The 17,121-nt window shown below is 42.2% G+C and overlaps 1 protein-coding gene across 1 annotated transcript in view; it reads right to left on the reverse strand.

The window, feature by feature from the left end:
- MCTP1 (multiple C2 and transmembrane domain containing 1) overlaps positions 1-16,658 on the reverse strand; it is a 215,830-nt gene extending 199,172 nt beyond the window's left edge. The window contains exon 1 of the mRNA XM_058823353.1: positions 16,065-16,658. Coding sequence (XP_058679336.1) covers positions 16,065-16,643 — 579 coding nt within the window. The 5' untranslated portion in view covers positions 16,644-16,658. The remainder of the gene's footprint in view (positions 1-16,064) is intronic.
- Between the last annotated feature and the right edge of the window lie 463 nt (positions 16,659-17,121).

Below are 17,121 nucleotides of genomic sequence, written 5' to 3' on the forward strand. Positions count from 1 at the left end.
GTGGCAGCATCATACACTTTGGAAGGATTAACAGCTTGGTTTAGTGACTTCTATTAGTATTGTGTTCCTCTTCCATCACTGGGCAATAGTCTGCTGGGTCATGCTGTAGGGTTACACAAAAAGCATGTTGGAAATATTTTCTAGAAATCTAGCTTTTCTCCTTTGACAAGTAACTAGTACTTAATTTTACTGATATTAATTTCATGTGACTGGCAATATAAAAGAGCTACTTATAACCACTCAAAGAATTATTTATAGACTTCTAGTAAATTTAATGAAAGAGATAATTAGTATGAACAAGCATAATTTACATAACACACTGGTGTTTCTTTCAGAACAACTGCGTAATGATACAATTAAATACAAGAAACGATAAGAGTGTATTCACATACATCACTGCTCCATTAGATCTCCATCTCCCTCAAACATGCTAAAAGGCAAGACAGCAAAGCAACAGCTGAAAAACTTGCCATCACCACAATCACTGGATTTTACCTACAGAATTGAGATACTTGCTAACTGGTAAAATAAATGGCATCTACCTCAGAGTTTCCTTACTATATTAGAACTGTTGAAAGATTTTTTTGTTTTTTTCTAGATATATATGAAGACCAGGTTTAAAACCTGCCTACTTAACATGGTTTCTTTTCATGACATCCAGTTTCTGAGATGCAGAAAGCCAAGCTCTTCTCTAAGCTCCTCGTTTAATTTAAGAGGGCTCTTACAAGAGTACTCTGCCGTCATCCACAGGACCATCTGCTCAGGGACACACAGAAAAAGCAACCTTCTACTTATATGTCCAGTTACTCCCAGCATATCGAGTGCCACTGTTCACGCAATCTCTGAATCTAGCCAGTCTTGAAGTTGTGTCACTTGTTCTCATGCAGAAAGGCAACAAGTTAACCAGTTGCTTCATTTGCATGATGAGGCACTATTTTACCACTAAATACAACCCAACCGTATATTCTTAATATATTAATTCACATTTCAGGACAATATGCTGCTTGCATCTCCTCTGCTACATCTGAGATACATTAAAATGTTACTGGTGAACAGAACACTTCTGACCAAACAGAATAAGGATTTGCCAGAATGTCAAAACTAATCCCCTATAGGACCAGGGCTAGGCAAACACAGTACTTAATGCATGAAAGTACAGTACTGCATGAAACACAGACACCTAAATTACACAACAGAATCAGTATCAGCAAACACCTTAGTGTAAGACAGAAAAACCTGGTGGTATGTGTCACCGGTCCCCTGGCATTACACGAAGCATACATTCTCACTCCTCAGTTCTGTGATAAACCATTTCCCTTTGTCACTGCACAAAAGATATTCAGATTCAGTTTGACAGCAGCACAGAAAATAACCATGAAACTGCCACTGAGAAGAGACACATGTTAATGCCATGTTAATGAAGTGCAGTGACACGTCAAATTTCTTTTATTGCAGCAATGATGTACACAAATGACACATATCTTATGCATACTTCTGCACGTAAACATGTCTCATAGGACGAGAAGACACAGTTGTTAGCTGCACCAGAGAATGTTTAGGTTTGTCTTTAGGAAGCTCTTCACAGAAGGAGTGATGGGGCATTGGAATGGGCTGCCCAGGGAGGTGGTGGAGTCACCATCCCTGGAGGTGTTTAAGGACAGAGTGGACACGGCACTTAGAGTCATGGTCTAGTTAACAAGGTGGTGTTGGGTCATAGGTTGGACTTGATGACTTCAAAGATCTTTTCCAACCTAGATGATTCTATGACAAGAATGTACACATACACTTGTTTAATTATTCACACAAAAATCTTCACATGGAAGGTCCAAGAATCTCTCAGTGGAATAAATCCAAACTAGGTGAGGTTAGCTAGCAAATAGGTAATTAGGTACCTGGCTTTCAAGTTCAAATATTACAAGAGTACTTATTTATAGTACATGGTAAATAACACAATAGTACACAAGTACTCACTCATATTGCATGAGGAAAATTATTATTATTATTATTAAAATTATCCATCTGTTTAAATATGTACATAATATTAGGCTAACATCAAAGACATACATTAAAACTTCTACAGTGGAAGAGTTAGCTCCTTTAAGGAAAGATGGTTACTTTTTAGACTCTGTTCCACCTAATGAAGCAAATTTGTACTGCACTTCATTTTGGATGACACAACACTACAAAGCGCAGCATTTAGTATCACTTAAACCATAAGCTGTACAGTTTTCCAAAAGCAGAATCATGCCTCCTAATTATGGTCAAAATAGTGTCTGTTTTGGGTATCATGTATCTTGGTGGCTGCAGATGGCTGAGATTTACTTCAAGTCACCTACGTAGCTGAACTGTGGAGCTAAATTTAGCCCGAGCCAGATAAACTGCAAAGAGAACCTGCAACTGTAGGAGTCTGGTTAACCCAAGCCAAAATCCTTACTGTTGAAACTACAATACTAGATAGAGAAGTTGATGTTTACTAATTAAATCACCTTTACCACCAGGACACTGATGAAAAGTATAGTATTACCATAGAAACTGAAGAGAAAGACAAGACTTGGTGAAATCATTGCAGGGAGTTTCCCAGCAGATTTCCCAGAATGCTGGATTAGCATCCCTTCCACAGAAACTTATTATCTATTAACAGAGGGGCCTTGATGCTACTGGAATCTACAAACCAAATAGGACTGGAAACCACAGGACAGGAAAAGTGCAGCAGAAAAATATTTTTAAAATAAATTTTAAAAACTCTAAACACCAAAGAGAAAGCCAGTTATTAAATTATTAAGTTACTTATGATGAGGAGTATTCTGACAGAAAAGTTCCCACAGGCTCTCATCAGAAGCAGATCATGCAATTACTTCAAATAACCCATTAAAAGCACTTACTCTTTTTTGTAATTCTTTTTCTTCCTATGTTTCCTTCAAGCCCCAAGAATACTTCTGGAAGCACACATGTATTTGTACATGTTCATAACACAGCTTCTTCCTTCACACACTACTCTTTTCAGGTCTAAAGTCAAGGTATATACTTTCGCTTTTCTTGTAAGCAAAAAAACCTAAGATTAGCTTAAGCCTGTGAAATTTACAAATATAATCCCAGCACTGTCTGAGTGCTGGGAGTATATTTGAAAGCAAAGCAGGCACAAGCTCTTAAAAGCAAAGCAGGCACAAGCTCTGCCATTCACATTCTGTGCAGCAATCAGACTTCCTACTTTGGTCTGGCTGCTCCACATCAGCTGTGACCTTCAAATAAACTCAGACTTCAAATATACTCAATCTGAGCATATGGAAACAGGAATTCAGGCACATAAAAGCAGTCTGAAAATGTAAGAGGAACTTCCAATATGATAAATATCTGTTTATATCACCCATAAAAATCTCTCAGTCTTCAGGGTCCTAAATGTCTCATGAAAGTCAAGGGATCATTTGAATTCTTGATTTTGCTGTTTGGTTCTTCTGAAGGTTTCTTTTAAAAATATTAATGTAAAAATTGAGAAAACATCCTTTTTAAAGCTTGGGGGTTTTTCCCCTTATTTTGTTTTTCTATGTGTTGATCTCAAAAAACAAACCAAAAAGAAAATACATGAAAAGTGTTTCAAGTTTGCACTTTCAATAAAGGGTCAATGGCAAGTAGTAATTAGTCACTAATATGAAAACATTATTTGCATATCAAAATTCTAAACTTCTTAACAACAAAAGCATTGTCATGTTTGGAATCCTCTGACTGCATTTATCTGTACAAAAATGTGCAAAATATAATCTCTTCCAACTTATTTTATGTTTTGACAATATCAGATTTTAGTCATAGAAGTTGTGAGGAGCCACGTTTTAGAAAAAGTTACTTTTTTGTAACAGCTCATTTGAGTTTAGGGTACATACTTTTTTCCTGAGTCTATCATATCAGATTTCTTGGTCTAAATATGCTTCAATCTATTCATTTTTAGTACACATATTTATTTTTAGGCATTTACTTTCAAGTACAGGAGTCCTCCTTTCTTCTATTTCTTCCAGAAATTTCTTCCAGGATTTAATAATGCACACTACTGAAAGGTATTGCAGAATTTTTGATTTTTAATTTTATCAATATTCCAGAATTAAATAATAAATGGTACTATTTGCTATTAAAACAGATTCTTTCTCTTTTCCCATCATTTAAAAGGAAGAATTCTCACATTTTTCTATAAAAGCCTTCATTTTTTTTCTTGAACCTAGATTTTGAATAGATTGTGGTAGACAGGAAGTCAATCTCCTCTCTTTACTTACGTATCCTACACTGCAAAAAAATCCTGCACTGCCAGATTGGCTGTCTCATTCACTGGTAAAATAAATCCTGTGGATTTCTGCTTCTTGCTCAAGTATAGTGTAGGTCATAAACTTATTTCAACTGGTTTTGCTTTTGGAATTTTTCTTTTTTTTCAGCTATCTCCTTCAAATCCTTCAGGACTACCAGCAGGTCTCCTGAGGCTGCACACAAAGGCCCCTGTCTCAACATTACTGAGTTTCTATCAATACTGCTTTTGCCTTTGCTGCTCTTCTTTCTTTGCATTTTCTCTTATCAGAAATCTTGGTCTCATTTATTGTCAGGACTTCCTCTGTAGTTTATTGCTTTTCCTTACTAATCTTGTCTATGTAAAACTTTCAAACAAAAAACTCTTTTGTGTTGCATTAGCATATCATTAAAAGGTGACTCAATTTTAACCCAACCTGTATCTAGTTCAGAAATTTCTGCATCAAAGTTTAGCAGAAACTAAGATTTGACTAAAATCGATTGTAAGCATTCATTTAAAAAATCAAAGTTCTTTATTCTTATTTCCTTTGTCTTGCCAAATGATAGCATGAAAATATTATAGAGAGTTCAGTTTGTACTGTAAAAAACAACCAAATTTATTCTCTAAATCAAGGTCAGAAGCAAGATACCAGCTGTAAAAACATCTTCCAAGAACCACTCCAGCACCTCTCCAACACATCCTGCCCATAGTAGTTATGACATATAGTGGGAGGGTCAGCAACAAATACAATTCAACACACAATTTAACATTACAGACTGTTCTCAACCAAGAATCAAATCTCCTTGGAGTGCACATTGTCTTTCCATGACCCTCTGCATCATCTGCCAAGTGCACCCAGGTCCCTGAGCAAAAAACATCCCATGGAAAGAAGGCAGAACTAATCAAAACTGTTTCCCCTAACACATTTTTATATGTACCATAGGGACTTCATATTTTCTACAGTATGTGGATGTTTTGATTGGGCAGGGCCAGCTCTATTGGGTGTTAACTAATCAGATTGCATTTGCTAAATGTAGATCCAACCACCCACTGCCTTCAGTGTGGTTTTTAACAGTCCATTCTATCATTCAGCTTTCCCATAGGGTGCTGCATGACAGGGAATATGATACCCACTCAATACCATGCTCTCTGGCAAAGGTGACTCTGAAGCTTTAAAAGTCTAAAAACTCTGAATCTTTAAAATTAGTGTCATTGTTCAGCTAAATTCCTTCTGGAGTACCATGTCACTACAGGACTTGGTCTTCAAACCCCAAGCTAGTGCTCCAGGCAGTGGCGTGAGGCACAGGCTACATCCCCAGCCATCCAGTCCTTCTTTACACCACTGTAAGCATGTAACAATTGCCTTGGCAGGTTTGTATGGTCTGCAATGTAATTATTCTGCCAGGCCTCCTCATATTATATTTCAACCATCATCCCCGCTGTACCACAGTAACTTAACCTGCTTGGCCTGCTTGATTGCAGTGGATGTTTCACAGTTGTGAATAACCTGGAACATACTATCATTGTGCAGTCCACTCCTTGATCACAAGCCTATCTCTATTTTGCCACTCTTCCCTGATAAGCTGAGGCCCATCACGCAAGAAATGATTCACCCTTATGCTGCCAGCCCAGGTCCACCTGAGACACTTTAATCTTGGCAACCCAATCCACCTGTCCATTGTTGTGATGCTCTTCAGCAGCCCAGCCCCTGGGTAGGTGTGCATCTACATGACGTGCTTTTACAGCCAACTCCTCTACCTGGCAAATGAGGCCTCAACACAATTCTTCAGCCCAGATGGGTTTACCTCTGTCCTGCCAGTGGTCTTTTTCCATTGGTCCAGCCACCCATGCAGTGCATTTTCTGCCATCCACAAGTCAGTGCAGAGGTGCAGCACTGGCCCTTTCTCTCATTCAGCAATATCTAAAGCCAGCTGGATGGCTTTCAGCTCTGTGACCTGACCTGATGCACCTTGTCCCTCTGTAGCTTCTGTGACTCACCATGTAGGACACCAGAACAAAGCTTTCTATTTTCGATATACTCCTATAACAGAGCAGGAGCCATCACGAAATAGAGCATATATTATTTTCATTTTCTGGTAGTTGATTATGTGGTGGGGCATCCTAAGCAATTTTCACCTTTGGGCCAGTTCATGATTATTTCCAAGATCCCTGAGCGATGCCTGTTTCCTGTTCAAGTTCACTGGGTGGTCAGAGCAATCCACTTACTCCATGTAGTATCAGTAGCATGGGAATCCCCCTTTGAACATCCAGCCCAGCACTGGCAGCCAGAGAGCCAGGAGGAGCTGTGCTTTGGTGCCAAACATTTCTGAAGCAGCTCAAATACCTTCAATAAACTGCAAGGATTTCATTTTTAGTTAGGATTAGCAGGCCAGATCCTCTGACTCCAAAAACCCAAGGGTCACCCTTGAGTCTCTGTGGCTAATTTTTACCAGAGATCCAGGAAGGACCACTCTCCCTGGCTGCACTGTAGAGCATGTTTTTACATCTTGTTCTATCCTAACTGGTCCATGGGCTACTGCATTATCCTCCCCTGTTCCACTCCTCTAATGGGGCGCAATTATTAATGAATTCCCAGGCGTACCACCCCAGGCCCAGGCATAAGGGCAGCACTGAACACACATGGCAAATGACCCTGATTGCCCTTGACATTATAATGTCATACAGTATATCACACAGTACAGCAACAAAGCCATTCTGATCCCTCTCCCCATTCTGGAAAAGAGAACTGTGAGGAACACATACAGGAAGGAATGAGTTAGGTACCACATCCACATGCACAGATCAAGCAACATTGTCACCAGGAGGATCTGTACCTACAAAATATGCCTAATCAAAATTGTTTCTGACTGGCTCTGAACAGATAGATCTGTTGTTATCTCAACCCTTCTTTTAAACATTAGTGTAAACTCAGCTGGAAATTAGGCTTTACGCAGACAGTAAGAGAGGGACAAAAGGCAGAAGTAGGTTGAGATAATCATTTGCTGGCCAACAGCAATGTGATAAGAAAACAAACATTAACAGCAACAATACTAATAGCACCACTACATGGAAAGGGTGATTTACATGCAAAATGCTCACTGAGTTCAACCCCATGTGACTGTACCACAGTTAGAGCTGGAGCTGCTCCACCACCCCATTCAACACTTGCTCCCAGGAAAAAAGGAACAAAATGGTGGTATTCCTCCATGTGGTGCCTTATTCTTCCACCCAAAGCCATGTTCCTCTTCTTGGCAGAAATGTAAATCCCTTACTTCTGCCCCCTACGATGACATGAACGGCATAGCACAACACCCCCAGGGTTCTTGCAAGGCTCCAAGCTACAACCCCTCATGGGAACTGTCAGAAAATTAACTCTGTCTTCAGCCAAAATTAGGACAACTTGATACACTCTAATCCTGCTAATTCAATACATTACAAGATGTATTATACTAATTTTAAAAAATCCCTTTGTGTCAAATTATCCATGTAACCGTACTTGTATCCATTAGTTTATAAGCCATAAAAATGATCCTTCAGGTCCTTCCAAAGCAATCCACTCTGTGATTTTATGATTTTACTGGCTCAAATGACTACACACAAAAGCAAATCAATAACATCCATGCAGAGCACAAAGGAACAAGACTGCTCACCATCCTTATTAATTACCTGACTTGATAAGACATAGTCTTTCTCCTCACCAAAAGTCACTCATGTGAAACATGAGGTGCCTTTACTGACAAAAATCCCAGTACTGCAATATTTTTATCCCCAGATCTCACGTCTCACACTGAGTCTGAACCTTTCAAAACTAGACGTTTTGACAGCGATGGTATATCACTGTTCCTAAGGCTTTGAAATACGAAACCTCAGGCTTGCTGGCAAGGTATGAATCACTGTCGTGGTTACAGGAGAAGAGTGCCCACATGGGTGTAGTCAAATCATGTCGTCCACACCCACCTAGGTTACTCTTGATGAATGGTGGATCATTTGCAACAGCTGCTCAGTGCACACCCAACGCTCCAGGCTGCAAGCTGGGTGTTAAACCCTGAGTGGCAGGACAGCATTTCTTTGTCTCCACATATTGACTCGAAGTGATAAGGACACCCAGCCCAGAGGGGCCATCTCTGCCAGTGGGCGGTAATGGCTCAACAGCCCCAATGGGCAGCACTACCAGCCTAGGTCATCAAGGACTCCCCAAAACATCACATGATTTATACCAAGGCTTATACCAATCCTTTGTGGATTTCCCCACCCTGGGAAAGGTCCTGAACATTCCTGCCTGAATCTGACCATATATAACCTGGGGTTTTGGAACTGGGAGAACAACCACCACAAATGGGCATCCAGAGGGGGAAGGAACCCAAATTTCCACAAGACCGCAACCATCATTTCAGCAGCCCTGCAGCTACTGCTTAAATGGACTGCAACCACCATCCCTGACCAACATGGGCCAGGTAGTACTCTGACTTTGTCCGTTTAAACCAGTGTTGCTGTACTTTCTGCCTTTATTGTAATTTTCCTATTAAATTGTAACTCCAACTTGAAATCTCTCACAAGGTATTTGCATAGAGTTAATTCCTCCTGCTAGTTTACCTTCAAACCAGCACAGTCACCTACCACATAAGACTTCAATATATATAAATACATTCTGGTATTTGTGTATTCTACATATACAAGATAATTCTGGTGCACTTGCTATGGTTTGTCTTCAGTTCACAGTTAGAGAAATATACTGAATGGAACATAGACTGAGAAGAACAAAAACTTCACATTAAAAAAACCTCCATACTGGACTAAAGGTGATCTAATTTGTCATTTCCGTAAATTAAGTCTACCATAGAAAAAAACTGAGGGAATTCTGCCTTCTCTTACAAGGAAGAGAAGATATTTCTTTTTTAAACTTAAAAGCTCCAGGGATTACATTGTAGCTACCCTCTTAAAATTACCTAGAAGATAACACTTGTAATATCCAAGATCTAGGATAGATAGTAAGATTAGACAGGAAAAGGCAAATATAGTCTTCAGATCAATGGCAAATTCTTAGTCATCTTGCCAAAGACCAGAAATTTATCCAAGAAGAAAAAAAAAAAAGACACTTGGTTCATTTATAACAGATAAAAGATTCATTTATAACATAAACAAAAGACAAACATATAAACATAACACAAGACAAACCAGTTAAGCTAGAACTTCCTAAAAAACTGGGCGCTAAATGACATAGTGGCAGTTTTAAAACTGGTTTTTTTTTGGGTTTTTTTTTTAAGGCTAGAAAGTAATTCTCTCTGCAACAATATAGTAACTGATGATAAATCTTACAGGAATGACTAATTTTCTGCATTCAACATTTCAAAAAGAGGGAAGGAACCTTTTTCAGTATTTCTTGGGAAAAAAAGAAAGTCTAGTATTATAACCAAGTTTCTATTTCTGTAACCAAGTATTTTTAAATTTTTTAAGTTCAAGTCAGTAGGTTATGAAACACACATATGAAGTACACTGAAGTAAGAGTTTTGACACAGCTACTTGAAATCCAGATAAAACCCCTGAAACTTGAGCACTTCACAGCAGAGTCACTTGTAACTAAATAAGCATTTATTTGATCTTTCAGTGCAAGGACTGTGTCAATTTCTATCATCCAAACATCTATTATTCTTAATACAATTATTTCACAATAAGCACTTTTATACACAAGCAGTAAATGCAAAGGGTGTGGAGAAGAGGAAATAAAGTTTAAATGAGATCACAGATAAACAGCCACTATTAGTTCACTTTGAAATATCTAAATATTATACATGAGGATAAATGCAAACTGGCCAATACTGAAAAATCATGTAGGTCTCTCTGAAAATTCTGCAGATCTTTATGTAATTAAGCAGATGTCTTTCACGATATAATTAAATACAACTCTATTGTGCCATATCTTGATTTCTCTTCCAGTTATATATATACACGGTATTAAAATACCATAAACTGACAGTCTGGTCAGATGCTGACAGAGCACAAGAAACAGATTAGTACATCTCAAACTGCTAAAAGATTAACCTTTTATTAGAGATTAATATAATGAAAAATTGGGCAATGAGAACATCCTTTAACAAAATCAGATGTCTAATTAAACTCTTGAAGAAACAAATTGCTTTGATCAAGTTGCAACAGCTGCCTTACAAGAAACAAACTTCAGCAACAGCTTTTTACTCTTGGTTGTTATTTCTGTGTAATTTAACCAGCTCCACGGTCTTTGCACCCAGCCTAAACATTGTTTCATCTACTCATGCCCTGTGTGTCACTGGCCACATCACTAAAAGCAAGTGTTCTTCTGCTTTCTAAAATATTGCTCTCCATTTTCAGAAATATGTTGCTCTCAAATCATGTTCCAAATACCTGTGCAAAATAGCTCTCTCCAACTCTATTTGGTACCAGCATTGTGTCAGGAAAAGGTAATTAATCCTTGACAGCCAGCAGTTTTCAAATTTTCTCACCACCTTCATCGTTCTCAGTGAAATTAAAGTAGCAATTAAGATCCCCTTGGGTGACATTATCTGTGTAGCTTTTCATTGACATTTCAGGCTTTTGTCTTTTCTTGTTTTTTTCCTTCTTTGACTGGATCAATTACATATGCCAATTATAACAAACAAACAAAATTTTTCCCTTGTGTAACTTCACTGACTCACACAGCTCTAAACCAAGTACAGATTCATTCTGGTATAGACAGAGAAACATGCATGGTATGCCAGTCTGGTCTTCATTGGCTCTGCATCCCACTCCACACTAAATTCAAATTTCCCTCTCTTCTCTTCAGGCTTCTTCCCAGCTCAACCTGTACTTACTCCTTTCTACTAACTAAGATTTCCTTTCTCTTTTCCAGCGTCCCAGTACAAGACAATGCTCTTTGCCCTGAAAGTACAATGTCTCCTTATACAACCTAGCTCACTAAACTCCCCTTTTTTCTGCAGGTCCTCCTCCTGTGCCACACAGTTCACCCTCCTACATCAACTTTATTGACTAATAGTTATCTTTATTTGTAAGATAAAGACCCTGTATCTGGATGCAGCTCCAGTTTTTCACTTCATCTCATCTCTCATCACTCTGTATAATATATTCTAGATCACTGTTTCCCAATCCCTGCTTATTAATGAAACAAATAGCTTCATGTGTCACAAAATTAATGAAACTTGCTTTCTTATGGCTAAGAAATTGCACGTTGAGCAGCAGAGCTAGCCAGCTCCCATCTTCCCTCTGCAATAACCCCAGTGTTCTTCCACACCTCTAAGTTATTCACATAGCCACTCACAGAACTGGAAACATTGATGGAAGGTGTTAAGAACCTGTCCACTCTTTCGGTGTAATAGATCAACCTGGACACATTTTAAGAAGTCATGAAATTACAAAATTTGTTGTTATCAGATTCATTGTTATTTTTGAAGAAAACACACAGGAGAGAAGTGCCTGCAAGAGCTCTCACTGTGACAGTCAGACTGCAGTCTGGACATCCCTTCAACCAAGAACCCTCTCCCTAAGCCCTCTCTCTTCATGTTCACTTTTGATTCAATATGACATGACCAGATCCATGTTCTTTGTTTAAGATAGTGAAACACCTGTAGGGTCTCTATTACTGCAAATCTTAAGACAGAGGGATATTTTCACCCTCCTGGTTTTTACTAAATTACTGTGACAAAATACAAGTGATATAAAACTTTTCATGCAAAGCTATGTCTCACATTAAAGAAAAAGGCCATGCTGGCACAGGCACTGTCAGATAAATTCACGCTCCACCTGGCATGGAAAGGAAAATTAAAAGGGACAAGTAGAAAAACCCTTGCCTCGATGCCTTGGGCCATGGCAGCACACTCAGACACTGGAAGCACTGTGAAGCATTGCTCCTGGAGTGTTGTTGTCATCTCCGATCCAGGGGACACCCCAGGAGCTTCCGTCACCATCATCTAAGTCCTTCAAGGATGCAGCACACACGTGGCTCTCAGCAACATGACAGTGACTGGCTGCCATGTGGAAAGTTATGAAAAGTTTGGCCAAGGAAACCTGCCTCATAGTCTTTGGAAACTGGAAGAAGGATTATGTATAATTGCACATGTGTTCATTTCTTTGTCCTAAAAACACACATTTACATTTCAGTTACTGTTTAAAAGAAACCTAAGTTTCCTGTCAATAAACACTTAAAATGCCCTTTCCAGAAATATTCACAGACAGCTCCAAGAATATTCAGTCTTCACCAAAGAACTAGGTTAGTATTTAGCACTCAAATATAATAGGTATTGTTTGCATAAGACTACGCTTCTATTTGTGCCATTCTGCTCAAACCAAGATACTAATCCTATTCAATGCAACAGAAGCTTTATTCAATACAGAAAAAACTAGATCTCTGCTAGACTGTCCATGCACAATGCAATAGTGTTATATCACACTTTAATGAGTTCAAATAAAATTCAAATTGCTTGATTATGCTAAATATATGTACATTTCATGATAACATTTTACATTGTAAGTCTTCCCACCCACTAACTCATGCTCCCTCTCACTGATGACAACTGACAACTGTCTTATTTCAGCTTAGAAGCACAAAAAAATTGACTTATTGCGGGATTTTATTTCTCTCCACCATCTCCCTTAAGAAATGTAGTCAATCTTTTAGCGTGCAGATTTGCTAAAGAATTCAACAGTCTTGATCCAAATGAGGCAGTAGCATCTGCTTGCTCTCTATTTCAATAAAATTTTACATATGTTTTAAAAGAAGTTGCAATTTTATGTTGACTTACTTTTAGGCAATTTAATCTCATTTTAATGATTCTGATATATTTTTTTTAATCTTTGGGCATGTAGGGCGGCACTGAAAGACAATGAAAACCCAGACACTGCTGTAAGTCTGTGCTGCTGTGTCCTGGTTACAGAAAAAATGGAATGGAGCTTTTAATGCTGTTTACTCCATACCATGCACATCATCTCTGTGGTCCCAGCAGGAAAAGCCAAGGAGCAGCAGGGGAAGTGCACCGTCTTGCCTGGCTCTCTCCAGGGAGAAGGGATGGGGGTAAGCCAGGTGGACTCTCTCCACTGTCAGTCCCTTTCCCGTTCCCCTGAGCTGCAGCTTTAAGATGTGGTGCTGAAGGACAGCAATGCCGACTCCAAGACAACTGCTCCAGGGAATATTAGAAAAGAGAGAGAGAAGGGGCACAAGCTCAGCTGAGCCATTCAGAGCCCAAGCCCAGAAGAGCCCCAGTGAGTGCAGAACATGTTGGAGCGGTCTGAGGTGGCAGCATGGCGCAAGATTCAGAGGGGTTTGCTTGTCCTACTTAGACTGGGCTGGGGGATGAGAGCATTAAGCCACCAGAGCTCTCATGGCCATATTGCCTTTGTCTGAGTACATACCAGGCACTGTCTTTGGGAAGCAGTTTTTCTTTTGTTCCCAATCATAAACACCCTTTTGTGGGTGGGACACCGTCTTTTTATATACTTTTCTCACTACTGATATTGCTGGTTATTGTGATTTCAGTAAATTGCTATTTTAAGTCGTAATCTCTTACTGTCCCTCCACTGTCAGAGGGCACAGGGGGAAAGGGAATAGCTTGCTTGGAGGTTGGTTCCCTGCAGTTGTTAAAATCAGCATGTGGTGTAAGTAAAACTTGGGTTTGAAAAATGAAAGTTATTCCAAAGTCATGCTACCAGATGTGTAAACCCAAAACCTCAGAAGGGTGTAAAGGCCATGACTGAGATTGGGCAGGGACTTGCCCTGGGGTACAGCCTGTAAGCATGCAAGACTTGACTCCTGAGGTACACTGAAATGGAAACTCCAGCCGCCCACAGTGGAAGGTCCTTGCTCTACTAACACTGTGCAAATAACTAACACTGAAGAGTACCAGACATACTTGAAGACAAACAACAATGCCTTATAGTTGGAGTCTTCCCCAAACATCCTATAACTCAATGAAGCTGGTGAATTAAACTAGATTTAATAACCCAAGTGACATTATACTTTAGACTTGAGAAAAGCAGTGAATGTGCTTATTATGAAATAGCAGAAAAGCTATTCTGTTTCGGATCATCGCTCTGAAACAAACACAATCAGCAGCTCTGCAAACTTCATCAACACACAAGCAAGCTTTTTTATTATCGAAACCAGCATGTCTGGTATCCAGGCACAGCCCAAATCAATACTAGAAAAAAACTTGGACATCGGTCATAATCCTGCTAATTAAAAACAAGTGTTAGAAAGCCTAAATTGATTTGATTTGGCAGTATTCTTTCCAAATGCTATGACTGTACCTTGTTCTAAACAAGAGTAATGCCCTCACAACTAAAAACCATTTGACATGTTTTATAAACAAATATTTACAATTCTTTACTAAACACAACAGCAGAACAACACTGAAGAAAGTCACTCATTTTCATATTGCTAGATGCAGCAGTCTTTAAAGCAGAATAATGTCCTGCTGTCTCAAAAAATAGTACCGAAATACTTAAAATATGCAATACATTCTTGTAAACCAGTGGTTTGGGGAGGAAGGGACACTACTGCATGCCCACTTTAGAGACACCTGTCACAATAATCCCGCCTCAATAAGCAATGATCTAAACCCTTTATAAGCATTATACAAGAGATAACCCCGGTAGTTTCCAATTAGGCCAGTAATTACAACCAAAGCAACTCCGTGACATAGTCACCTCTAGGTCAGTCCCATATTTGTGAAGACGAACTCCTTTGAATTCTGCAGAGGGACGTTACCACTGACCTCAAGGTACACTTGCAAATCGCTGCAGAAGTACTGTCATCCTTCATTAGTATAGGTACCGCTCTGGCAGCAGCCAAATGCATTTATACAGCTTATTTTTGACAACACACAGAGCACATCTTTTAGTTCAGCTACTCATTTCTCCCTGATTATGACCTAAGACAATTCATAATAATATACATTAGTCAGTTATTCCTAAGAAAGGTGGATGACTGCTTAGAATTACACAAGATCCAAAAATACTCTTATGTTTTGCACTTTTCTCACAGTAAATTTATTCCAAGATTCAGCAGTCCCTATGAACAGTAGCTTCACCGCACAATTTAAAAACTGACAGTTGGAAGAGTTATGGCTTTGTTTACTGCCTTCTCCCAACAACCAGCACGAGTCTCCCAGACTGAACTGACAGCTGCATGAGACAGTACCCAGCCAAATAATTACCTACAATCTATTAAATGTGTGCTAGTGGTAGTCATTTGTGTGTCTTGCAGAAATCAAAAGACATAGTAATTCAAATATGGATAACCAAACAAGCAAAAAAGCCGAGATCACCGGAGGAAAAGCCATGCCGCGTGTGTTAAGAGCAGACACCTGCAGAGGCGGCCCTCACAGACCTGCGAGGCGTGAGAGCGAAGGAAGCCTAATTCCAGCCCCCGAGACACCCTTCCTCTGCATGGTTTATGCAATGAAGGTCTGAGGGAGGTCGCTCCTGCAGCCGAGCAGGAGCACGGCTGGCAGCGGTGCTCCCCGCTCGGTGCCCGCGACAGCGCCTGTCACGGCGTGCTGGGGGAGTGAATGCAGGGCTCCGACGCGGGATGCGGGCGGGACCGGAGCCGCTTCCCGAAGGGCTCTCTTCAACAGCGGGCGAGCGGGAGGAGGGCTGGGACTCAGCCGCGGCTGTCCTTCGCCTCACCTCAGCTCCCTTCCCCAGCGGCCGCCCTCCCACCTCTCCTTACCTCAGTTCCCTTCCCACCTCCTCTCCCCTCCCCAAGGATTACCACCCCTCCCGCTCAACCTGCCGACCCGGCCCCGTACGCAGAGAGGCGACGCGGGCCGGCACTCACCGCGCTGCTGTCGCCGTCCTCCGTCCGCTGGTCCTGGATCCTGCCGGCGGCGGGCGATCCCTGCAGCAGCTGCTCCAGGCAGGCGGTACTGGGCAGCGAGGAGCTCTTCTGGTGGGACAGGTGCGCCCCGGGCCGGCGCCCCTCTCTGCCACCCGCCGGCCCCTCAGCGCCGGCCGCGGGCTCCGGGCGGCGGCCGGGCGGCGGCCCCTTGCCTTGGGGAAGCAGGTGCTCCCGCAGGCGGCGCAGGGCGGAGCCGGACTCGCCGGCCGGCTCCAGCGGCTCGGCGGCCGAGCAGCATAGGTTGGGCTGGGAGGACGAAAAGACGCGGTCTAGCACTTGCCGCCGTCGCTTGAAGCCGCTCCACTTGCCGCCGGGCTGGAGGTCCCCCTTGCTGCCGGCCGGCGGCGGCGGGGCGAGGGGCTCCGCAGTGCGGCGCTCGGCTGCTGCCCGCCCGCCGCCGCTCCGGCCCTTGCCCCCCAGCTGCAGGTTCTTCCACAGCCGGGCCTGGAAGGAAACTGCCGGCTCTGGTTCGCTGGGCTTCTCCCCCGCGGTCACTCGGGGCTCCTTGCCCGGCTCCATCTTTCTCCTCCTGCGACGGGGGCGGTGGTGGCAGCGGCAGGAGCAGCAGCAGGAGCAGCAGCAGAGCCCGCCGGAGCCTGCCGCGCTCTCTCCGGTGCGGGGCGGACCGAAACGGAGCGGCGCCCGCTGCCGGAACGAGCGCAGGGCTCCGCCGCACCGCCCCCCGCTCAGCGTGGCGCCCCCGGGGGAGGATGGTGCTGCAGCCGTGATGTTGAACAGAAAGGGAGGACGAGGCTGCCACCCTGGCCCATCTGGGCAGAAAGTTTGCCACCTAATCCCACAACCACCCTGGGTGCTCCTTCGGTGGCGGCGGGCGGCGCGAAGCCTGGCAAAAAAAAGTTCTGGGCGAGGTGCAGGGGGAGCAGCGGCTCGCACGCAGACGGCGCGGCAATGAGGTGAGGGCCCGGCAGGCGGGCTGTGCCCTGCCCTCCGCCCCACCTGTTCCTGCGGCCGGGACGGGCTCCCCTTCGGGAGGGTG

Source organism: Ammospiza caudacuta, chromosome Z, assembly GCF_027887145.1.
Source record: "Ammospiza caudacuta isolate bAmmCau1 chromosome Z, bAmmCau1.pri, whole genome shotgun sequence".
NCBI lineage: Eukaryota > Metazoa > Chordata > Aves > Passeriformes > Passerellidae > Ammospiza > Ammospiza caudacuta.